Raw genomic sequence first — 24,369 nt, forward strand, 5'->3', positions numbered from 1 at the left:
TTTTTTTAAATAGTCTGTCCAATAAAAAGAATCAGATTGTTTGTTTTATAAAAGGAAATCACATCCTCTACAGTGCCACGAGGTAGTCTCTCTGAAGTCAGCACTTAAGTCATAAACTATATTTACTTTAAAAATCATTATGGGCTAGTTTATGTGGAAATAGATTAACCATGGAAGAGTTAAATTACTCATTTGTGCCTATGGGCAGCTGACAGTAGTGATTTTCCTTAGGCAAAAATCTCCCTCTCAAATATATTTTTTGTGTATCTGGTCTGCCCGCTGCACTATTCAGTAACAATAAAGCCTTCACCCTAATTTCAGCCTTCCTGTTTTTATGCAGGGGTGTGTGGGTGGGTGTGGGTGTGTGCTGGGGGAGAAAATATATAGTCAACTGAGTGGGGGGAGCATATCCATCCATATTTTTTTTAGCTTTTTACATTTTTATTCCACTTTTCCTTTAAAAACATATATAGGATTAGATTTAGGAGCGTGGGGAAACTCCCTGAGTTTATAATGGTGTCAACAAATTACTCATTAATCCCATAAGATGCTAGACTTAATTTCATAATGCACAGAACAATTCCTTTCACCATGAAATTTCAGCATTCTAAAAAAGGTGATGGATTTAGAAAGATGAAAAGCTGCTTTCATCTTATTTAAAATACTTTTGTAGCAATTACCACAACAACACAATGAAATGGTTCTGCTTTGAGGGAACTAAAATGTTACGCTCCAGGAAAGAGCAGAATATCTGAAGAATTCTTTTGATTATACAAAATCTGGATGTCCCAACAGACCTTCAGGATGATAATTCATTTATTGCTCATTACTTTATCCCACCCTTTTTATTTTAGTTTATTTATTTAATTTCTATACTGCTTTATATTTTTAAGAAAAATCTCAAAGCGGTTTACAGCATATTAAATCAAGATCCTTCTTCCAAGATGCTAATATATGGTTATCTCACATTATCTGTAGGTTAGGCTGCGAAAGAGTGACTTAAGTGGGCAGTGCTATGGCAAGGTCTGCCGGGAAAAGCACCTTAGGATGCTACAGATACCTGGCTCAACTAGAATTGAGGCTCCTATGTTGGTTCAGCAGATGATTCACTGGTGTAACTTGTTCAGCTGGCTGCGCTGAAGCCAATGTAAGTCCCCCCAAAAGGGGTATTCTGAGGCAGGACCAGAGAGTGGGGACTTAGGCTGTTTACCTTGTTCAGCTCAGTCATGTGACCTGGTAACTTGGCATAGACACTATTTTAAAAGCTTGTTTTCCTTCTACAAGGCTTATTATAGGCAAAGCAGCAGCAGCCCCACTGCTAAATGAGATTTGGACCTGGTGTAATGTTACATTGCCTTACCCAAAGGAACTGAATGAGCTTCATGCCGAATGGAGGTTTGAAGCCTGGTATCCCAGAGGAAGTCTTAACATTGGTCCATTAGGCTACACAACAAAGAGGTATTACTTGCTGCTCAATGTAAACTGATAATAAGTTTTATTTCATTAAGTGCTTTTGATCTCAGGGTTAAAAGATAACTAAGTTTTACTCAGACCCATTTAACTAAGTTAATCATGTTCATCATTTTTGGAGTAGGACTAGTATTAAATACAACCCAATGACAATACTTATATTTACTGTTTCATGCCACACAGCGAACAAGAACTGCGCATTGTATATATATAGAGAGAGTGCCAAAGGTTTGGTAAGCAGCTGAAGGTATCAGCCTTAGAAAAATGAATGGGTAGAACAGTTTAAGCAGCACCCATGACATAAAGGTAGACTGGTAATTTTTTTCTAGAGATATTTATACTCTTTATTATTTCCTCATGTTGCTTTATAAAACTTATCCCCCATTTCCTCATATTGTGAAAGACATGAATATATGCAAAGCAGAGAGTGGGTGAGGCTGTAAGACAAATTAAAAAAATACCCTGCTTTCATACCTTGCCTTGCTTTGGATGATGCAACAGTTCTTCAGAAAGGGAGTAACAACAATTATTTTGGCAGGATTGCCAAGAATGTGGTTGTCATGCCAGTCCCTATGTCAAGGAATTGAATTTGACCTCATCACTTACTGCTTTCTATCCTAAGTAGGCAAATCCAACTAATCAGATTACTCCTTATCTGTTAGCTAACATAAATGCATAAGAAAGATAAACACATGAGAAGAACAATGTTGCATTTGTACTTCCTGCTTTTCTCCCACTGCCATAGCAAAATTCTGACCAGTTTCAGAGACATCACTAATGAGAAGCTCTGTATTAGAAAATGAAAGCTTACAACAAAAGGCTAAGAAGGGTACTAAAAGCGGTATACAGAGTGTGGAAAGAGGGAATAAAGAATCTTCTGTTATACATACAGGGATTGGCAAGAAACTTGAGATAGACAAACAGAAGTACACAGGCTCTGGCAGATTGAGAAGATGACACCAATGGTGGGTCCAACAGTCAAGAAGGTGGTTTCTGCATGTGCTTCAGAGGGAAGTGGGGGCAGATGAGACACATCAACCTCATCAACCATCTATAAGGAAAACTCTGTTCCTAAACCTCCACTGCCTTATGGAATATATTTGGGAGAAAAGGTTCATAATAATAATAATAATAATAATAATAATAATAATTTTTATTTATACCCCGCCCTCCCCAGCCAAGGCTGGGCTCAGGGCGGCTAACAAGCAATAATAAAAACAAGTTGAATGAATACAACTTAAAAACAAGATTAAAATACAATATTAAAATATTGAAACATTAAAATAGTAAAATGTAGCCTCATCGCAGGAGGAGAAAGGAAAAGAAAAAAGAAAGAGGGGGAGGGAATCAAATTGGCTCCAAGCCAAAGGCCAGACGGAACAACTCTGTCTTACAGGCCCTGCGTAAAGAAATCAAATCCTGCAGGGCCCTGGTCTCATGAGGCAGAGCGTTCCACCAGGCCGGAGCCAGAGTTGAAAAGACCCTGGCTCTGGTTGAAGCCAATCTAACTTTCTTAGGGCCCGGGACACTAGGGTGTTGCTATTTATGGACCTTGAGGCTCTCCATGTGGCATACTGGGAGAGGCGGTCCCGTAGGTACGAGGGTCCTAGGCCATGAAGGGCTTTAAAGGTCAAAACCAGCACCTTCAATCTGACCCTGTACTCCACCAGCAGCCAGTGCAGCTGGAAAAGCACTGGGTGAATATGCTCCCATGGCAGAGAACCCGTGAGGAGCCTCGCTGCAGCATTCTGCACCCGCTGCAGTTTCTGGGACAGCTTCAAGGGCAGCCCCGCGTAGAGCAAATTACAGTAGTCAAGCCTGGAGGTGACTGTCACATGCATCACTGTGGCCAGGTTGGGGCGGGAAAGGTAAGGGACCAACTGTTTACTCTTCAACTGTTAAGGAGTAAACACTACAGAAATATGTAGTACAATCCCTAAGACAGTTGGAGGGTGCCTTGTACGCCGCCTTCTGACAACTCCTGCAGCCAAGTTGATACAAAGCCCTGCTCTGCTTTCCTTTAGACCATTATCAGCGTGACCAAGATGGGGGTCTTATCATCTAGACAGCACAGGACCTCCATAAACACTGCCCAAGCTTGCACCCTGGGGGTAACTTTGGTGCTGCTAATGCAGCAGACGGCTTCACTCCTGGAGGCACACACCATTGCCTGTTGAGACAGATGGATGCCAGATTGTGTGCATATGTTTGCAGGGGTAGTGCTTGTGGATGGATAGTGGCAGTCAGAATTGCCCAATCCTCTTCCAAGCCAAACTAATGAAGAGAACAGGAGAATTACAAAAACTTTACATACTTGCTTCACTGAAACCATAGCAGTAGCCGGGCCGTACCAGGCCCAGGTGGGCCCTGTAGGGCGACTCTGTTTGGAAATGATACCAGAGTGCAATACTGTGGGGTTCACTTAGGTCCTATCTGCACTATACATTTAAAGTAGGATGCCTTCATCTGCCCCAGATGCAAGAAAACATGTCTCTACTGCATCATACTCTACTCCAGCATAGGCAGGCGGTGCAGCCTTCCAGCACTTTGACTTCACCCCTAAGGGCACACTCCTCCATTGTCACCTGAGGCAGATGGATGCCAACCAATAACACTTTAAACAGTCATGGGATACAGTATGTAGTTGGGAAGGGCATTGAGAGTTAGGGGGCTCTTATTCCCCTCCTAGTGCTAATTTCCAGGGCTTCTTGGGAAGTGGGATTGATTGTTAAACCACTCTGAGAATTACAGCTTATGTGGGAATGAATTCGGGTCCCTCGAGGTCCCCCAGTCCCAACACCAGGAGCAGCTGGACACGCCCCAGCTTGGGCTGCCATGCACGGAGCCCGTTATCTCTTCTCCTCAGGGGTCAGAGAGCAGACTCATCACGCGGCTGTTATCCGAAAGTTTGTTTCCCCTCAGTTATGGTTTCGCCCACATTTTTCACCCGCCAATCCCGAGCGCGCTCTTGCCCGCAACCTCCAACCAGCACGCGCGCGGCAGCCTTGGAGCGTTAGCTAATGCCGGGAACCGATAACGGCGGAGGCGGTTCCTCCTGTGGCTCCCCCCCCCCCCGCCTTCCTCTCGGCGGAGCCTCTGAGGCGAGGCCGCTGCTCACGCCCCTTGGCCGGAAAAGCGCGCCGCCGCCTCTCCCTTCCCGTCGAGTCGTTTCCTGGGCCGGCTCCGTCGCTTTGCTTTTCAGCTGCGGAGGGAGCTGTGGCGGCGCTTTCTCTTTCTCTGACTCCGGGCTCGCTCTCTCGTGCGATGGCGCCTCTTCCCGGCTTCCCAGGCAGGGGGCGGTTTCCGTTAGCGCTGCTGCTGCTGTTTTCCTCGCTGTCCAGAGTTCAAGGTGAGGCGGGGGGGGGGGCGGGCTTCGGGATGCCGCCTCCCTCCAGAGCCGAATCATGTCCGAGGGCGAAGCAAGGCTTTCTCGGGGATGGCGAAGGCAATTCCCGCGCCCAGGGCAGGGGGGAACTAGGAGCCTGTCTATGTTTACCTGAACTTTGCTCTTTTACTATTCCCACGTGTTTGTTCATATTCTGCCTTCTGGAGCAACAAAGATCTGCTCCGCCTTCTGCTGTGACAGCACTTCAGATATTTGGAAACAGCCACCACGTCTCCCCTTAAATCTTCCGTTTTTCTAGGCCTTACTTCATAAGACCTTTAACTATACTGGATGCCGTACTCTTGACATGCTTCTGGGGCATATGAATAATGTGTTGCAATTCTGGACAAGCCCAGAGCTTCCCTGACCTTGGTGTGGGTCCTTTTTGCTTTCTTCTTCCTTTATCTTGTACTGTTTTCAAGAGTCAAAAGCAAATAACAGGGAGCCTCCTTGACTAATGATGTCAGTACTAAGATAGGCAGCCAGGCAGTGCTAGACACAGAGCCACATAAGATCACTGCATGCAGGGGAGGGCTCTTAATAAAAAAGTGACAGCCTGCCTACCTGATGCAAGAGCTTGTGTCATAAATGAACATCCATGGTATTCACAACATACCTTGGTTTGAACACTGCAGCATGCTCTATAAGCACATTGGACATGTGCTGGACAGGCCTGGCATTTGAATACTATGTGTTTGTTTCCTTTTGCTGTCTCTTTGAATACAATTTTTATTGCATGGACTTGAAGTAGTAGTGAGACAGCTACCTAACATTCCAAATGACATTTGCAGTTACTACAAAACATGTAAAAATTTATTTGGTGCATTATATGTCACTAAAATTTAAGGGTGTCATTATCTTGTTGCTTCCAAAACTTCCTAAGCAGGAATAGCCAAGTATGAAGCGCTGAAGGTAAATATGTTTTTGTACATCGCCTCACTTCCAATAAGAGGATTGTGTATTAATTCTTGAAAAGCTGAAGGCCATACTTTGGCAATAATATATGTATTTTAGGGTCAACCAAAAGGTCACAGGCAAGGTTTCAAATGAACTAGGATTTTGTTGGGGATTTGTCATGATTGCATCACAGGATTGGAGGAAGAAAACATAGATGTAAGAATTTGCAAAATTAATTAATGTTTTCATCTACTCAAGATCCTTAAAAAAACCCCAATGTTGCAATAGTTAATTGCTTACAGCTCTAGTAAATTTGTTGTGAAGAAAATAGTTCTTAATGTATGATGAAATACGTTTCTTTCTTTCTTAAAGCATTTCAGCTAGCTACTGCCTTTTTGAAAAGCATGTAATTCTTTGGCAACCTGACACTAGACTCACAAGCAGTGTGTGCAATGGGATATTAAACATGCTTCAGTGGATAGTCCCCTTCATCTTTCAGGATTTTGGCCCAGTACAGTAAGGCTGCAGTCCTATCCTCACCTTCAAGCAAGCCCCACTGAAGTCAGTAGGGCTTACTTCCAGGTAGCTATGGTTATGATTGCTCTGTAAGTCTTTCTGTTGCCAGTCTTGTTCCAACAATGCTCTGTAAATGAAATCCAGGAATCTATTAGGACATGGCTCTCATTAGATCCCATTAGAGGAAAATCTCGTAGACATTTCTTTATGAATCATCTAGTGTTCAATGCTACAATGAACCTTGACTCGCTCCCATAGCTTCTAAGCTTCCTATCAATTTTTATTTCCAGGTGATTGCACCCATCTAAATGTACCTAATGCAAGTATACGGACGGGCGATCCAAAAGACACCTATCCTGTTGGGACTACTTTGCAGTACCGTTGCATTCCAGGTTATGAGCCTATTCCTGGAGCGACTCTTTCTCTTACGTGTCTTGCCACTTCAAGATGGTCAACAGAAAATCCAAAGTTTTGTCAAGGTGAGTTTCACTTTGCAGAATATGTAAAATTATCGAACAGCCACCTTAGATCAGAGTGAATTAGAGGAGATCCAGACACTTCAAAAAGTTAGGAAATAACACAGAAGGGTTTTCTATTGTAGTATGTTGAGGGCTTAAATTGGGAAACTAGAATATTCTAAGTATTACTCCTCCCAGTGGTGGACTTAGGTGGTGGATGCCCTTGGGACTGTAGTCACAGCGGTGCTTCTAAGAAACAAGAACAGAGAAATAGCATCCTGGGAGGAACCCCAAAGTTTGCAGAAGTACTAAATAACAACTTTTAAGAAACTAAAGAGGCAAAAATAGCCTGATGAAGATGGAACATGAACTATAATAATATTAATAATAAATTTTATTTATACCCCAGCCAGAGCCGAGCTCAGGGCAGCTAATGCCAATAAAATCACTGTAAAAACATAATAGGGGGGAAAGGGGGGGGGAGAAAATGCAGCCTCATTTTAAAGTAGCTGATAAGGTGGTTATCAGGTGGTTGGCTAACAGCCCGGGGTTGGAACTGAATGGAGAGGATGAATTTGTTTGGTGGAGAAAGGGCCTGACTGGCTGTCTACAAACCTTCTCTTGGAAGGTGACGGAATATCACAGCATTTTGTTGTGGCTGGTCCTATTTGTTCTTTCTAATGCGGTTTCTTTCTTGTCCTTTGCACTGTTGGCCATTATTTAATTTGATTCCAAAGTTCCATACACAGAAAAGTATTTCCTTGTGTTTAAACTGAACCTGTGTTACATTAAGCATGATGTGTCCTTCCTAGTTCTAGAATTAGATGTAATGGTAGGCTCCTGTTCTCTATTCATTGCCACATTCTGCATTCAAATGCATTTTTCTTGCATATCTCTGAAGTATTCCCTTTTAAATTTGACAATGATTACACATAGATGAGGGTTCTGCTTCAAGCAATCCAAATATATAAAAGATGAGATTGACCCAAAAAAGGCTTAAAAATGGCCTTGAGATGTCAACATGTTTGATATACTGTTCTGATTGTTAAGCCATATTAAATAACTTTTACTAGCTATAACATCTTATTTTCCAAAGCTTTGTTCATGTGACTAATTCTGTTCAAATTTATAAGGTTGCTCAATTAACATACAATTAACCAGTAGGAATTTATTGCTCCTTGTTATGTTCTGAACAACCTCTTACTCTCCAGTACCTCGTATCTGTTGCTCATTTCCTTCTCTATCTGATCTTAAGTCCCTATCTTGCCCACCTAACACACCTTAATTGGATTTTTGAGGAGGCTGTGTCATGTATTTATAGTATACGACTGTGACGTAAAGCTCAGAAAGACTAGAGTGGTGATGCAGTGCTGCGAAATTCCACCAGGGTGGTGTAGCTTGTAGGGCGCTGGCTGCAGGTGCAGCTTGCCTGAGGGAGGGGGAGTCAGCACTTTGGGAGGGAAAAGGAAAGGCAGTTGAGAGTTGATGTTCTTTGTGTTTTGCTGGATAGGAGCATAACTCCTGAGCTGTGTGAGAGGGATCTGTTCTGAGGATCATATCTATAGCCAGGGAAGGAAGTCTCTGAGCTTAGTTTGAAAGATAGTGATAAGTGCCTTTTTTAGGAGTATACAGACAAGAGAAAAACTGGGAAATTGAATAGGGGACAGGAGAAAGAGTTTTTAGGGAACACTCTACTTGGGTCTCCATTCAGTAAGAAGCCTCAGGAATGTGATTTATAAAAGGTTGGGAAACCATGTTGAAGAACCCAAGTATTAAGACCTAAGCTGTAACATCTATACAATTAAGTTTAAGGAACTGGAGTGAAATAACTGAAAAGAAGCTGTGTGTGTGCCACCTTGTTTGGAAGCCTATAACATCCACTAAATTTAATATAATATAAATAGTCTGTTTCTTGAAAGATTTCTATCTCCTTACACATCCTTTGTTTTACCAGTTTTGTTCTGTAAAATAAAACCTTTTTTTCCTATTTAATTTCTCCAAGTACCAGAGTTTTCCTCATAAAAGCAAAAAATTAACCAGTAGTTAATAGTTGGTTCACCTCAGTTTCACAGCCCAAAGCTGTGAGAGACATCGGCAGCAACGCCAGACCTGTGGGAATGCCTGGCCTATAAGGGACTTACATCTGGCTGATTTAGCACCCATTTCCAGGCCAGGAGATTCAGCAGCAGAGTGGTTGTCAAAACATCTAAGAATGACGGTAAAACCGATATACCTCTTGGCCGTGTCCTAGTGAGTCTTCTCTGCTTTATTGTGTTTTTATATTAAATATATAGTAAGCTTCCGTGGACAACAATTAGCTGTAAATAAATAGTGAATAGAAATTGTATTAGGCAGCTGCTACAGCAACCTCTTTCCTGAGACGTTTAAACTAGACCTGAAGGTTGAACTAGCTTCTTTAGCTGGATGCTTTAGCTGAGATTCCTGCATTGCAGGAGGTTCGACTAGATGACCCTTGGAGTCCCTTCCAACTCTACAATTCTATGATTCTTATGATATCATGATGATGAGAGGTGTCAGCAATGACAGCTGTTTTCCTTAAGCGGGTGGGAAGGATCTTGTGTATTTAGCATTTTGGAGGTCCTCAACTTAAAATAATGACTAGATGCTGCCCCAGCCTGATTTCCCCCCCACCATGGCTGGAGATGTAAAATTTCTGAAAAGTTGAAGGAATTGGGGGGGGAGGGGCTGACATTCTAGGCATGAGGTGGACTGACTGGAAAATATGCACAATGTTTTCTTATTGGATATGACTTCATTATTTTAAGAATATAAGTGCACAATAGCCTAGTAGGCACACAAAACTACTGTACTTAAAAGTACTGTACAGTGGTACCTCGCAAGATGAATGCCTCGCAAGACGAAAAACGCGCAAGACGAAAGAGTTTTCCGTTTTTTGAGTCGATCCGCAAGATGAATTTCCCTATGGGCTTGTTTCGCAAGACGAAACGTCTTGCAAGTTCTTGCGAGTTTGTTTCCTTTTTCTTAAAGCCGGTAAGCCGCTAATAGCCGTGCTTCGCAAAACGAAAAAACCGCAAGACGAAGAGACTCGCGGAACGGATTAATTTCATCTTGCGAGGCACCACTGTACTTAACTGCCCTGTCATATTCATATGAAGGCTGGTAGATCAATTTAATTAATTAATTAAAGTATAACTGTTAAATTTATTTGAACAAAATGCCTTAGTTTTGTTTGAGATAAACACAAGGGTATGGAAGCAGTATTACAACTTTGTAGTCAACAAAAGAGAATTTTTAATTATCTCAGGTGTCTTCTTTTTTGATACTAGACAGTGTCAGCACTAACAAAACTTAGAACATCTATTTGCCAGAGGTGACAAAAGGATAAGCGTACAATAAGGGAAGAAATGATCTTTCAGCTGCTTTCGACTCATGACGGAGAAAAGAAACAACCCTAAAGGCCGGATGCAGCCAACAGATGACCTTATTATGAAAAACCAAAAAAACTGGATACCTAAGATAGTATTTTCAAGAGTGTTTCCAGACTGTCTCTATTTTGCAGGTGGGATCCAATCTAATACCCACAAATTCAGACAGCACAGTGTATTTGGTGCCTTTGTGCAGCAAACCTGCTGCTTTTAAAAAATAGGCTTCTTGCAGTAAAGTGTGACAGGAAAATGTACTGAAGATTGTGGTATAACAGTTTTTTGACACAATGTTGTATAACCTCTCTACACACACAAAAAGCATGAATGCTCTAACAGGTCATCTGGAAATGACCATGGTTCCTGTAGTGTTGTTGGCATCCATCAGTCTCAAGAGATGTGAGCAGCACCCAAATTACCTCCTAGGGATGCAAGCTTGGGTGGTGTGTAAGGATGTGCTGGGGAGCCCAGATCACCTCTTTTTATGTAAAAAAAATGTTTAAAATTTTTCCATCCCCCCCAAATTACATTATAACAGATATCATAATTCACCAATCCCAAATTATCCCTCCCCTCCCCCCCGACTTCCCTCAACCTCCTTTTTCTACTTTATTTTCAATATCAAATCCTGCTTATTTCCTTTCCATTCATTTTTTATATTTAATCTTATAATTTATATAAATTTTGTTATTTGTAAATGTTTACTCAAAACCTGCTAATGAGTCCAATTCTTTGCATTGTTTCTGTAGATAAACCGAAAATGGTTCCCAATCTTCTTTAAAGGATTTTTTGTCCTTATTTCTTAGTCTGTCAGTTTTCCAATTTCAGCATATTCTGTAAGTCTTTCTTGCCATCCTTCTTTCGTTGGTATTTTATCGCTTTTCCATCTTTGTGCCAATAACATCCTTGCCGCAGTTGTAGCATACATAAAAAGTCTATGTTTCCCCTTTGGCAAATCTTGACCTAAAATTCCTAGCAAAAAGGCTTCTGGGATTTTAACAAAAGTTAGTTTAAACATTTTTTTCATTTCATTATATATCATTTCCCAATAATTTTTAACTATTTTACAGTTCCACCATAAATGATAAAATGTGCCTTACTTCTCTTTACACTTCCAACACTTATAGGAGCTTGATCTATACATTTTTGCCATTTTCATTGGAGTAATATACCAACGGTAAATCATTTTCATATAATTCTCTTTTAATAATAATATGTTGTTGTTGTTGTTGTTTAGTTGTTTAGTCGTGTCTGACTCTTCGTGACCCCATGGACCAGAGCACGTCTTTCTCTGCCTCCCACAGTTTGGTCAAACTCATGCTGGTAGCTTCGAGAGCACTGTCCAACCATCTCGTCCTCTGTCATCCACTTCTCCTTGTGCCCTCAATCTTTCCCAACATCAGGGTCTTTTCCAGGGAGTCTTCTCTTCTCATGAGGTGACCAAAGTATTGGAGCCTCAGCTTCACGATCTGTCCTTCCAGTGAGCACTCAGGGCTAATTTCCTTAAGAATGGATGCGTTTGATCTTCTTGCAGTCCATGGGACTCTCAAGAGTCTCCTCCAGCACCATAATTCAAAAGCATCAATTTAATAATATACAGTCAGTAAATTTCAAATTTACTCTCCATAATTTCTCCCAGTCCTCTAATTGTATCTTCTGCCCACTTAATCATTGTGGATTTCACCTCCTAATCTTTGGTCTCCCATTCTAATAAAATGCCGTACTATATATCTTTTTTTAATAGTTTAAAATTTTCATCTACAATTTCATTCTGGAATCTAGATACTGTATAACAAAAATCTTTCTCATTATCTTCTTTAACTATCTCATTTAATTTTTGATATTGCAACCAATCTTGAACATGTTCTCTTATTCCATCAAAAATTTTAAGTTTCAATTTTCCTTCTTTCTCCTCTAACAACTCTCTATATGTAGGCCAGACTTTTTCCTCTATTTATTTTTTTGACTATTATTATTTCTATTGGCCCACTTTTGGCCTCATTAATGTGGTCGAAAGGAAAGCGGAGCAATTTGTTTGGCACCAGCTTGGCCTCAAGAGGCTTACAAGGCGCCATCCAACCGTCTTTGGGACTCTGCTCTATATAGGATTTACTCCTTAGCCTTTTCTTCTCCTGAAGATATCCTGCAATGCAGCGGAGCTTTCCTTCTCCTAGATGGGCTACCTTCCAAGGCTGAGGAGCCCCATCTGTCCCTAATCTGTCTATAGGATACCCTTTTTAAAAAAATGAATGAATGAATCAAGGTTCCATGTGCTAATGCTTGTTCTGATTTTTCTTTTAGGAAGGCTATGTCCTGCTATATCTCTTGAGAATGGCAGAATAGTAAAGGCAAAAGACTTGCGATTAGGTGATGAAATAACTCTAGGCTGTAATGAGGGGTGAGTTTTAAGTCAACGTTTGTAACACCTTGCTTTGTTTAAAACTCCTGGGAGGGGTTGGTGACAGACACATATTAACTGCTACCATATTAAGCATTACTGTACTCTTAAAAATCTGCTCTATCTTATAATTATAATCATGGGTATGGAGGGGAGTAAATGCTCCAAATAAATTAATAAAGGGAACAGATCTACTGTTTCTGGTTGATTTTACTACCCAAGCAGTGGCAATTTGTATTCAGATTTTTCATTTTGTTTCCAGGCAGCCCTGTTTATGCACATTCAATATGGGAGCAACTGTGTATATGCACATTGCACCGAACCTGGAAGTGACCTGCAAAAACATCATAAAGATGTCACTGAAACATCATGGGATGGAGCAGGGTGTTTGCAGGTTCTTTCCAATGGGTTTTAATTAAACATGATTTAACCAGCATGCACAGTGCTTTGGAACGTAACCCCGGTTAAACAGGGCTGCCCATAATTCTCATTTGGCAGAACCGCTGTCTTTCTATGGTTGGACGGCATCTGAATGTCTTTCCAATCACTACTGAAATCCTCAATTCTTTCCCTGTTTCCATTTGCTCCTTGCAGCCCTTAAGTGATTGCACTGCTGCTACAAGCCACTTCACAGAAAAACAATATGCCAGAATAGCACCATTACCATTAGACTATAATAATAATAATAATAATAATAATAATAATAATAATAATTTATTATTAGACTACACTTCAGGGTTGTCATGTATTACTCTAACTTCTCCCTTTCTCCAGCAAAATAGCAAAATAGATATAAGAATATGTTGCAGGGCTTGTTTTAACCCACACCTTTGCAGTCACAGTCCTGCCCCTTGCAATATGGTAAAATAATGAAGGGTTTTACAGATAGTTGTGTTGGTAATGTGATTTTTTTAAAATGGTAATCAAAGGTGGGGACTCGCATAGTTTTAATGAAATACTACATGTTTAAAAGATAATGAATTCCTGCCTTTACTGCTCCCCTTTGTTTTTAAGGTGAGATTCCACTCCCCATCATAGCGCAGTGCAAAACCCTCATTAGATACCTGAATTGCATTTCAAGTAGTCCATATTGACCTGAGGAAGTGTACTATAATGAAATTAGAAAGCCCAGGCTCTCTTATGAAAGCACTACAGCCTATCATCCAAGCTATCAAGGTTTTTATGTTGGTATGACTTTACCTGGGCACTCTTTTTTAAACAAGAAATAATTCAGCAACCAGAGACAAGACTTTTCAGTTGCAGTACCCCATCTGTGGAATCCTCTCTTCAGGAAACTTCTCCTGACCATATTTTTGTAACATTTCAGCAACAACAGAGACTTTTTACTTGGACTTATTACTTGAACAGATTTTAATACTACTGCTGTTAATATTCGTACTGCTGTGTTGTTTCTTTCTGCTTTTGTACTGGTGGTGGTTGGTTCCATTATTTTCTTTTTGTGTCAACTAGCAGAATTGTGACACTGTAGGGGAGAGTATAGTCTAAATAAGGTATATGTACTGGTTAAGATATATCCTCTATCTGCACACCTACACCCTTTGCACTAAAATATAAGGTTTCTCTTTCCCTTTAGGTACAGAATAATAGGCCAAAAGACTCTTCGATGTTCCCTTATAGACAGCAAAGTTGTTTGGAATAGAGATCTTCCACTTTGCCAACGTAAGATGATTTGTTAATTCTAGCTTATTAAGGTTAATCTCAATGTGTTATAGTGTGGCTCTGTTTATTGCAAGTGTGCAAGTGTCCTCAACCAATATGTAAACTCAGGATACTTTCTGATCTTGTTCCAGATACTCACCATAATTGTTGTTTCCAACCAGCTGGCTGTATTTCTAGCTTTCCCCAGAGCAGGAAATTTGTGCAATGAAATAACATGTGTTAGTTGACAAAATCACATGCTACTGGGAATTCATGAAATTGGTATTAGAGGAGAGAGGATTTAGATGCATAAGATATTAGAGCAGGGAACCTTTGCCATTCCTTGCAAATGGGTATATTTCATCAAGAACCCTACACAGCCTGTTCATTAAGCAACTTTTCAGTGTTCCTAGAAACAGAAAGGATTTGTCCCTCTCAATCTAGTATTTAAGTTTTAGTGGAAGTAATGGAAGCAACTTTGCTTCAGTATCATTATTCAGAGAGGATCTGAGGGAATAAAGCAGTGTATATAGAACATCCACACATTGGTGAAAGGGGTTAGTTTGAGGACCTCCAGAAGATCCTCTTCTCTGTGGTGATCTTGTATAGGGAGGTAGAGAACCATCCCTGGAGGAAAAGTGGGATAAAATTATTATTATTATTATTATTATTAATTTATTTATTTATACCCCGCCCATCTGACTGAGTTTCCCCAGCCACTCTGGGCGGCTCCCAATCAAGTATTAAAAACAATACAGCGTTAAATATTAAAAACTTCCCTGAACAGGGCTGCTTTAAGCAGATTAAAGAAGTAAAAAATTATTAGACTTTAACATATTCCATTTTTTTAAACCTATTTTTCTTGGGTTCACCTTTTTGCTTGGGTGTTTAAAACTTAACAATGGCCTGTGAGGAGTCTGAATTTGCGTCATTCACTGGTTGCCCCATATCATTTTGGGGGACCTATCTTCTTCTGGAGTTAGTATTCCACATGTGTGTGGATTGAGGAGGAATTGGCCGGATTATGAACCTTGATTACTGGAAGCCTCCTGAAACATCATTTAACTTTTCAGCTGAAACAGTTCCTTCTTGGCAACTTTGCATAGCTTTCAAGTGGCTTTGCCGGGTAGGAATGTTCTCTCCTCCTTCCAGTGGTTTTCAGGGGTTCAGGCTTTGTTATTTCTCTGTGTTCAGCTGTGAAGACAGCCTTGTCTTCATTGACATACACGGGGAGAAATAAAGGCTGTACCCCTGGTAATAGTGAGGAAGCTGAGGATAGTGGAATCCCTACACAAGGGGCCACAAGGACCATCCTGGGGAGCGGGGGTTCCTGCTCAACTGTTTTCAGAGGACAGCTTTTATTCCCTGGTTTTACTGCCTCCATAAATTTCCGTGAAGAAAATAAAGCCTACTGTAAAAATAAAAACTGGGAGGAAGTTTTCTCCATCAAGGAACCTAGGGGCAACAGAGTTCTTGGTTGTGGGTTGGCTTTCTTCTTCTTCTTCTTCTTCCTCTTCTTCTTCTTCTTCTTGTGTGTGTACTATTTATCCCCCCCCCCCTTTCAACAGCTTTCTTGATAACTCTTTTTTCTATAGCAATCTTTGCTCTGAAGTTGGCATGGGGGCTTTGGTAGCTTCCCCTGTGTATATTTAGGGGCAACCTGCTTCACAGAAGACCCAGTTTCATTGGAGGTGGTGGAAATAGCTTCACAACAGCCCACTGTTTCAATGTTTGGCTGTCATCCAAAATGGATGCATATGCCTATAATAAGTATCAAATGATTACTTTATAAAATGATACATCTTTTCAGTGAAAATAAATTTAGTCCAAATATCCCCCTAATAGGGATGCTCTTGCAATTGTAGTCTAACTGAACTGTTAATGTTGCTTCTGCTTCCCAGGAATCCCCTGTTTCCCCCCTCCTGACATTGCCAATGGCGACCACACTGGCAGAGGTTTCCATGAGTTTGACCATGGCACAGCAATAACGTATACCTGTAAGCCTACTTTCTCCCTTATTGGAAGCCCAACCATTACATGTTCAACTGCTGCAGATGGTATAAATGGAGAGTGGCGTCCAGCTCCACCTGAATGTAAAGGTGATGGAAATTTATGCTTAGTAGCTTCCTTGTGATACGTTAATGTAAATAAAGTTCTTGCTAGAATGAACTATATTTGTAAGCTGCTGCTGCTATTCAGCCTCTGAGGTTTTCAGTGGGATTGAGATGCAGTATGAGATGTGCAATAGCATTGCCCCCTCAGTGAGTAGCTTGTTTTAACCTGAGTTATTTTGAGGGAAGCTTATGGCCTGATCCAGTCAAGGATAGCCACTATTAAGTCACATTGAAAACAAAGAAACTTAGATTTAGTTGTGAGTAATTTATTCCATTGAGGGACGCGGGTGGCGCTGTGGGTTAAACCACAGAGTCTAGGACTTGCTGATCAGAAGGTTGGCGATTCGAATCCCCGTGACGGGGTGATCTCCCGTTGCTTGGTCCCTGCTCCTGCCCACTTAGCAGTTCAAAAGCACGTCAGAGTGCAAGTAGATAAATAGGTACCGCTCTGGTGGAAAGGTAAATGGCGTTTCCGTGCGCTGCTCTGGTTCGCCAGAAGTGGCTTAGTCATGCTGGCCACATGACCCGGAATCTGTACGCTGGCTCCCTCGGCCAATAAAGCGAGATGAGTGCCGCAACCCCAGAATCAGCCACAACTGGACCTAATGGTCAGGGGTCCCTTTACCTTTACCTAATTTATTCTATTAGTTTCATTTGGACTTAAGCATTACTACCTTTAGCAGGAATGGGTTGTTGTGCTCAGAGTACAATGAATAATCAAAATAATATAAATTTCCTGCAGTACATGGAGGGAAGAGTATTAAGTAGTAATTGCTATTCTTTGCTGGGTTTTCTTCCTTTTTTTTTTGGCTGTCCACATTCCATGGGCTTTTTGTGTGTTATCTATACTAAATAAAAATGCTTTGAGAAGAAATCAGTAATCACTAAAATACGTAATAACCTAATGTTACCTGTTAGTATAGAGGCATAACACTATATGCTGCATTTCAGCTTCATAGAAAATGACTTGGATATGTGAGTTGCTTTTTTAAGAACAATACTCAGTAGGTAGAAATTGTCAAGTATACCTTGGTGAAATCACTTCAGCAGATGGTCTGTGAGCCAATCAATGATGTAGTCACATTGCTGAAACTAAGCTGATTTGGGTCAGATCTGGGTCAGTTCAGTGCCCAGATGGAAGGAAGGCAGGTTATAAATGTACTAAACAAATAAACACACCCTTTAACATCCAAATCTGAGGCACTGTGTAACCTGGTCCAAAGTTACAGAGGGCTTTAAATAGTTCTTAACAATTTCTAGAAAGCCGTGACCCAGACTATTTTATGGAATTGTAATAGTATAATTGCAGGGACAGTGTTACTGTTTTTAGAGGTTAGTCTTTTGAGTCTAATCTGATTTTATCACTTTAATAGTTTCTGTCTTTGAAGCAACCTGTCAAATGAATAATGTAATATAATGAAGATTATATATTTTTATTCAACCAGTTACAGTGGAACCTCTACTTACGGGCATAATCCGTTCCGGAGGTCTGTCCACTGGTCGAAACGGTACGCTAGAAGAAGCGTATTGTACGCATGCGCATTTGGCGGTAGCACGCTTCTGCGCATGCGCAGACGGCAGCAGCCACTTCTGTGCACATGCAGGTGGCAGAAGCTGCTTCCGTGCATGCGCGAATCGCGGCAAATCCGGTGTGTACTTCTGGGTTTGCCGCAGATGCAACTTGGAACGTCTTTGAGACGAAAGGTATGTAAGTCAAGGTTCCACTGTAGTTGTTTAAATCCACAATAAGTGGAATCCTCTTTTGTGTCCACTTTCAATTTGGAATATGCAGATTCTGTTTTGTCCCTGCTGCTTACTTTTCCAGTTTGCTTTCTTTTCCAGTTTCTCCTCCATTGTGTCTTTGCAGTTTGGTGAGTGTCTGAGATGGGATGGCCAAACAAACCACAGTTAAGAAAAGGGTGCTGCACCCACATGTAATGCCAATCCACAGTTAAAACAAACTGGAGTTTAAACACAAACAACTTCAGACTGTGGTTTGCTGGCAGTAAATGAACCATAGTTAAATCATTGTGCATGGTTTAATAACCCATAGGTTAATTAACAAGTATCTTTTAAAATGCTGCTCATCTCTTTTCAGTTGTCAGCTGCCGTAGACCCTCTATTGAGAATGGAGGATTGACAACTACATTTCGACCTACATATGAATATAATAATATTATAATGTATGTTTGTGACCGTGGATACACTCTGGTGGGCAGCGACAGTAGTAAATGTGGGGCTGACAACGTATGGCATCCCCCTCCTCCAAAATGTCTCAAGGGTAAGTATCACAAGGGCTCCTTGGGTGGAAAAGCGGGGTATTGTGTTGCACTTTAATGCAGAACATCCATATTTCTTTTTGCCTCCTCTCTTTTATTGCAGGTATTTTCACCACTGTTGGTCCAGGTCATGGAAATACAACTTCTAACACAGGTGAATTAGAAAAAATGGGACTTCAATCTCTCAATTTTCAGTTTGTTTGTTTTTTATCTTGGGTCAACTGCTTCAGCTGCAAAGTGAAGTAAGCCATCCCGCATGATCAAATCAGGAGTTCAAAAATTTCCAAAGCATTTATATTTTATGTTTTAATTGAACAATATTTAATTATTAAAATCTTTGTAAGTGGTTTACCAAAAATATACATTAACTGGGGCTGTGCCCTTATTTGTGTAGCTCGCCAGCCCCGTGTGCCTACCTTTCAGACACTACCTATCTCCCGCATGCTCCCAGCTCCTTACATTCTGCAGTGCCATCTGGTGAGGCAGTATGGGTGGGGCTTTGTTGCTTTCCTGACTTCTCAGGTCACAGCCACTTGTCAAGAACAGGTAGAGTGAGGCACAGGTGTCTGGTGAACCTCTTTGGAGCTTGTTTTTCCAGTAAGCCCGTGGTATTGAGAAGTGGCTTTCCCCTTTCACTACCCACTCCACATGCTTGGGTGACCAACTCACTCACTGTGCTAGCTTGGGCTGCCTGCCACCAATGGGCAGAAGGTCAAAAGCCAGAAGCATTTTCTCTCCTTCACCCTCCCCACCTTAGCCCAGCTTGTAGTTTTGAAATACAGGTTTCCTTCTCTCCAGAGTGGCAGCAATGTGGACCTAGCAGTGGCAACTTCCTGGGCAGCTTGCTTGCTTTGCTCACTCCACCAGCCTGTTCAGACATTTCTTTCCGCCCACTGCTAGTGATGAGGGTAGTAATGGTCATGTGCTCTGCTCGCTTGAGGCTTTCCCCATCCTGTTTAAACTTGACTGCTCATATGCACTTGGACACCAGCCAAATGATGTACAAGTACAAATAAAGTGTTATAGAGAAGGTACAGATAAAATCTGATGTTAAAAACAAATTGGTCTATGAAAAATTCAAAATACAAATAAGATCAGCAGTTTAAAAAATATGCATGTTAATTTTCTAAAGCTTATTCCACAGACAATATCATGAGAAAAACCTGTTTGTGTGAATCTCATTAATGGCACCCCATACAGAATTTTCTGACTATTAATTTTGAAAGAAGGCATAAATGCATTAGTAGTCAGCACCTGGGAGTGAAAGTGAAAACTTGAAACTGGTAAACAATTTCTTTTTACTCTCATGGAATTATATTTATTATAGAAATTATGTACTGCTCCTCAAGAGAAATTTATAGGTCTGTTCGTGTGTTTGGTCATAGTGTCTTGAGCTCAAAGTGCAAAGATGCAGAGGGAGATAGAAATGCCTATACAATTTAAATCATTGCTCCACCTATGTGGTTTGGTGTGCTCTGAGTAGCAACAGCTTTTCAAAGGCTTTTTTGGAGCAAATACTTTTCTCAGTCCTGATACACAGTGTCCTTTAGTTAGGAGGCTATGCTGGGCCTTAAAAACAGACAAAACTGAACGTTTTGATGCTGTAGGTTCTCAGTAATATGTAGGCTGCCTGGTAGACATTAAAGTTAAAAGCTTGCAGGCAGAAATTTGATTTTAAAATAGTAAAATTGAGAATGGGTATATGGCAGGTCCTCTACAATATTGAGTTGTTAGTCTCCAGATGATGTTGGGCTCATAAGTCATACAGTATCTTTTATCAAGCTACTGCTGTTAGAAGTTGAAGGACCACATTTTCCACATTCTTGCTGTAAACTAGCAGTGTAAAACCTCCAGCTCAGGGGCCTAATTAGGCCTGCTAGGCCTCTCCATTGGGTTACAAGACACTGTTGGCCAAGCCACACTCTCCTGCCCTACACTTCACATCATATTTGATGTGAAGGGTGGGGCAAGTAAAGATGCAGCTGGGCCAAAAAAGGGTTTGCAGCTTTGGAGGTTAACATGCTTCAGGACAAGCTTCTGCTGTTGGGCACCTGCATAGCATCGCTTGTGGCTTTTTGCAAGCCCTGAGAATCAGTTGATCAGCGGTCCTTGCAGAGAGCAGCGTGCATTGCTTTAAAGCCCCAATGATTAGCAAGTTTGACTACCTTTCAAACTTGGCCTTTGAGGGGGGGGGGATAAGGATCTGGCCCACTGATTGGATCCAGTTTCCCAAATCTGATGTAAATGAATCCTTGTGAACTGTGCTGGCTTCATTGGTGGTGGTAGCAATCTGGAAATTTCTCCCTTTCATTCCACTCCTCCTTCTTCATGTCAGTGGCTGCTGCCTGGGATGCTTGCTTGCTCCACTCCTCTTACTCCGCTGGACTGCTCAAATGTTTCTCGCCTTCATTCTTTCACCCCCACCAACACACTGCTAGTAGTGGTTGCAACAGCAACAGTTGCTTCCTTTGCTTACTTAAAATCTGATGTTAAAAACAAGCCAGCTTTTTTAAAAAAATCAAATTATGAAGTAGCATCAGCAGTTTTAAAATATATATACATTTTAACTTCCTAAAGCTGATTCCAATGACTGAGATCATTGAGGAGCTGGTGTCCTGAGAACATATGGCACCCCATATGGATTTTTCTGACTCCTGATTTTGAAAGGGCATAAATGGAGAGCTGTCAGTACTTGAATGTTGATATCAGTCTCTTTACACAGCTGGTCCAGGAACGGGGGGAGGAGGAGGAGCAGGAGGAGGAGGTACCACCCTGGACCCTGGAATTGGTAAACGTTTGCTTTTCACTGTTATTGGTGGGTACATTTTAAAAAGTGGGGAGTGAGCAAGAATTGAGCTTATGGATAGAACCAAAGTGGAGGAAATGGACTCTTGAAAATATTTACTGCTGATAAGTCAGCAGAGAGAGGATTAATTTTATCAGAATAATATCATGAGGAGACTTGGGTACATGGTAGTGCAGTAGTCGTTTTGAAACACTGGAATTGCACACCATAAGATGAACCTGCAACAGAATGTTGTGGTTTGTGGCCTTCCTTCTGAAAAGACTGCATGTTCAGAATTTAGCAAGCTATTTCCCTTAATCAGTGCATTCCATTTCCCTTGTCCTGTCCCATGTTATGTTTATCTTTTCCAGCAGTCACTCTATTCAACAGCTACTTGGCTCCCTCAGTTCTCATTAGTCTATTTTGAAGGGTTTCCTCTTTAGGTTTTCTTTCTCCAAGCATGCCAATATCTCTCTGTTGTTTCTCAATGGATGTTCTGACTGCAGTTACAGTCCACACTCAATAATCTGAGTTTGCTTTTAAGAGTGATTAAGGCAAACAGGGTGGTAGAAGTTCAGTGATAGTGCTAGGCAAAACTGAAATGAAAAAATGTCATTGGGAAAGCTAATGTACAGGACATTGTGAGAATATGTCTTGTGGAAGAAGTGGAAACATTTGTTCTATTTTATCATTAAATGTAAATTTTATAAAGACAACAATTGTTCCTTAGGCTTTTAATGCTTCTTAGGAGCTCAGATGCCTTCTGACTGCTTAGTCAAATGTAATCCAACTCCCAAGTTCACTACTTCTTAAAAATGCTGAATTTTCCTTTGGACAGCTTCAACAGCAGACAATCACTCAGGATTTTTTGGGGGTAAATGCTTTGAGTTTTTTCTTCCATTTAGTTCTTTGTGGGGCCTTTTGCTGGTTTGCATGCTAGAAGGTCCCTTAGGAATGCCTGGCTTTATGTGAATTGTGTAATTTATGGAATGTTTTTTCTGTGCATCAAGGCATTTCTTTTATTGTGTAGGAAATTCTGGCAAAGCTTTCCAGTTTCCTTTGCTTTTCTTTAAAATTTTCTATACTGCTTTTCATGAATTCCAAAGCCAGTGTTTTATAAACTCCCTCTTTTGCATAGGATCTACACACAGTCCAGAGACAAAGCCGCCCAAAGATGACACAGGTAAAACTGAAAGGTGGTAGTGGTAGTGACAGCAAATTAATCAGCTTTTTTTTAGATTAGCTATTGCACTTCTATTGCAGGGTGTGGCAGCTTTTCTAACACAAGAAATTCTGAGCTGAGAATGGGAACATTCCATTTGAGAAGGCAAGGTGATGTAGGGGAGGATTTCTAGTCTTGTGAAATATTCCAGGAATGTTTGTTACTCAGTCTTTACTAATCAGCTTGTTAGGCGGTGGCAGAATGAGGAAGGAAGGATTCTGCGTGTTAGACTCCAGTGACACATCTCTGTATAATCTCTGTGGCCTTGGTGTCTCTTCCTTGTAGTTCTGAAGGTGAGGGGAAAGCTCATATTTGCTGCTTAGTATCTGGAGACACTGTTTGGCAAACAAGTACCCATAAGAACATAGGAAGTTGCCTTCTACACAGACAGTTGGTCCATCTAGCTCAGTAATGTCAACACTGCCTGGGAGTTCTCCAGGTTTTCAGACACAGGACATTCTGAGCTCTGGCTAGAGATGCTGGGCATCGAACCTAGAACCTTCTGCATGCAGGACAGGTGTACTACCATTTAACTGTGGCCCTTGCTCTTTAGATTTCTCTCCTTAGTATAATGTGGAAAGGATTAAGCTGGTAAAAATAGTTTGTTTTCTGAAACTGAGTATTTCTCTTGAGGCTTGCATACCATAAAGTTCAACTTGCATATAATCCTCAACTGAATATATCACCATGGTTGGCTTGTTGTCCCATGAATTCCCAGCGCAGTTCTGGAATTAAGTTTGACTTTGATTAAATCCATTAATTGTTCTCTTCAGTTCTGTAACTCACTGTAGCTAGGCATGATGATGGCTGCACTCCAAAAGCCCAAGCAATGTGTTTCCTAGGTTTTGTGTGCTGTCCTGGTACAAGTGCTCGGTCCCTGCTCCTGCCAACCTAGCAGTTCAAAAGCACGTCAAAGTGCAAGTAGATAAATAGGCACCGCTCCGGCGGAAAGGTAAACGGCGTTTCCGTGTGCTGCTCTGGTTCGCCAGAAGCAGCTTAGTCATGCTGGCCACATGACCCGGAAGCTGTATGCCAGCTGCCTTGGCCAATAAAGCGAGATGAGTGCCGCAACCCCAGAATCGGTCACGACTGGACCTAATAGTCAGGGGTCCCTTTACCTTTACTTTATGAGGGTGGCCTGAATATTTGGGGAGCGGGTTCATATTACCCCATTGTCATGGTCACACCATTTTCATATGACCTACTATCAGAGAGTGATGGAACCTGGAGCTTTTTCCTGAATGCTCTGGGGCATTTTGTAGCTGACAGTTCCACCGAAAGCTGACAGTTCCACCGAAGCCATGGTCTCCCAATAGAATGGTGAGATGAAATGGGTGGTGAACGTGCTCACCCCCAAATTTCCTCGTCGTGGAACCAGGGTGGCTCCTTGGTAGTCTGGGGAACTTTGGGCTATGGAACAAGGTTGATGAAGACTAGAGCACAAGTGGTGCAATTCTTGCTCCAAAGCTAACCAAACACTGCTTAATGGTTGCAGTCACAGAGTCCAGAGAGAAGCATTGGAAGTGTGTTTTTGGGTTTCCTGCCACGTGTGCTATAGGGTGCCACAGGAACCTATTTCGTCCATAATGCTATTCAGTATCTATATGAAGCTGCTGGGAGTGGTCCTTAGGGGTTGGAGCAGGCACTATAGTGCCAGTACTATAATCATGACGCTCACCTCTGTTTCTCTATAACATCTGAATCAGTACCTTTATGCAGTAGTGGGATGGGTGAGGGATAATAAACATATGTTCAATCCTGGCAAGATTCAGTACTGTGAGT

The 24,369-nt window shown here is 41.4% G+C and overlaps 1 protein-coding gene and 1 long non-coding RNA gene across 11 annotated transcripts in view; one reads left to right on the plus strand and one right to left on the minus strand.

Annotated features, from left to right (window-relative positions):
- LOC309535373 overlaps positions 1-24,369 on the minus strand; it is a 214,986-nt gene that overhangs the window by 142,837 nt on the left and 47,780 nt on the right. The window lies entirely within an intron of this gene.
- LOC309535334 (complement receptor type 2-like) overlaps positions 1-24,369 on the plus strand; it is a 53,883-nt gene that overhangs the window by 22,944 nt on the left and 6,570 nt on the right. For 3 of the 10 annotated variants that reach the window (XM_082228322.1, XM_082228318.1, XM_082228321.1), the window contains 9 exons: positions 6,559-6,747; positions 12,432-12,528; positions 14,123-14,208; positions 16,089-16,286; positions 18,400-18,582; positions 18,684-18,734; positions 21,303-21,368; positions 22,204-22,239; positions 22,504-22,548. In XM_082228322.1, coding sequence (XP_082084448.1) covers positions 6,559-6,747; positions 12,432-12,528; positions 14,123-14,208; positions 16,089-16,286; positions 18,400-18,582; positions 18,684-18,734; positions 21,303-21,368; positions 22,204-22,239; positions 22,504-22,548 — 951 coding nt within the window. Of the gene's footprint in view, positions 1-6,558; positions 6,748-12,431; positions 12,529-14,122; positions 14,209-16,088; positions 16,287-18,399; positions 18,583-18,683; positions 18,735-19,724; positions 21,089-21,302; positions 21,369-22,203; positions 22,240-22,503; positions 22,549-24,369 lie in introns of those variants that run through there. The other 7 variants (XM_082228323.1, XM_082228320.1, XM_082228326.1 and 4 more) reach the window with 4 other exon arrangements.

This window comes from Podarcis vaucheri (assembly GCF_965113315.1).
Source record: "Podarcis vaucheri genome assembly, chromosome: 6".
Taxonomy (NCBI): domain Eukaryota; kingdom Metazoa; phylum Chordata; class Lepidosauria; order Squamata; family Lacertidae; genus Podarcis; species Podarcis vaucheri.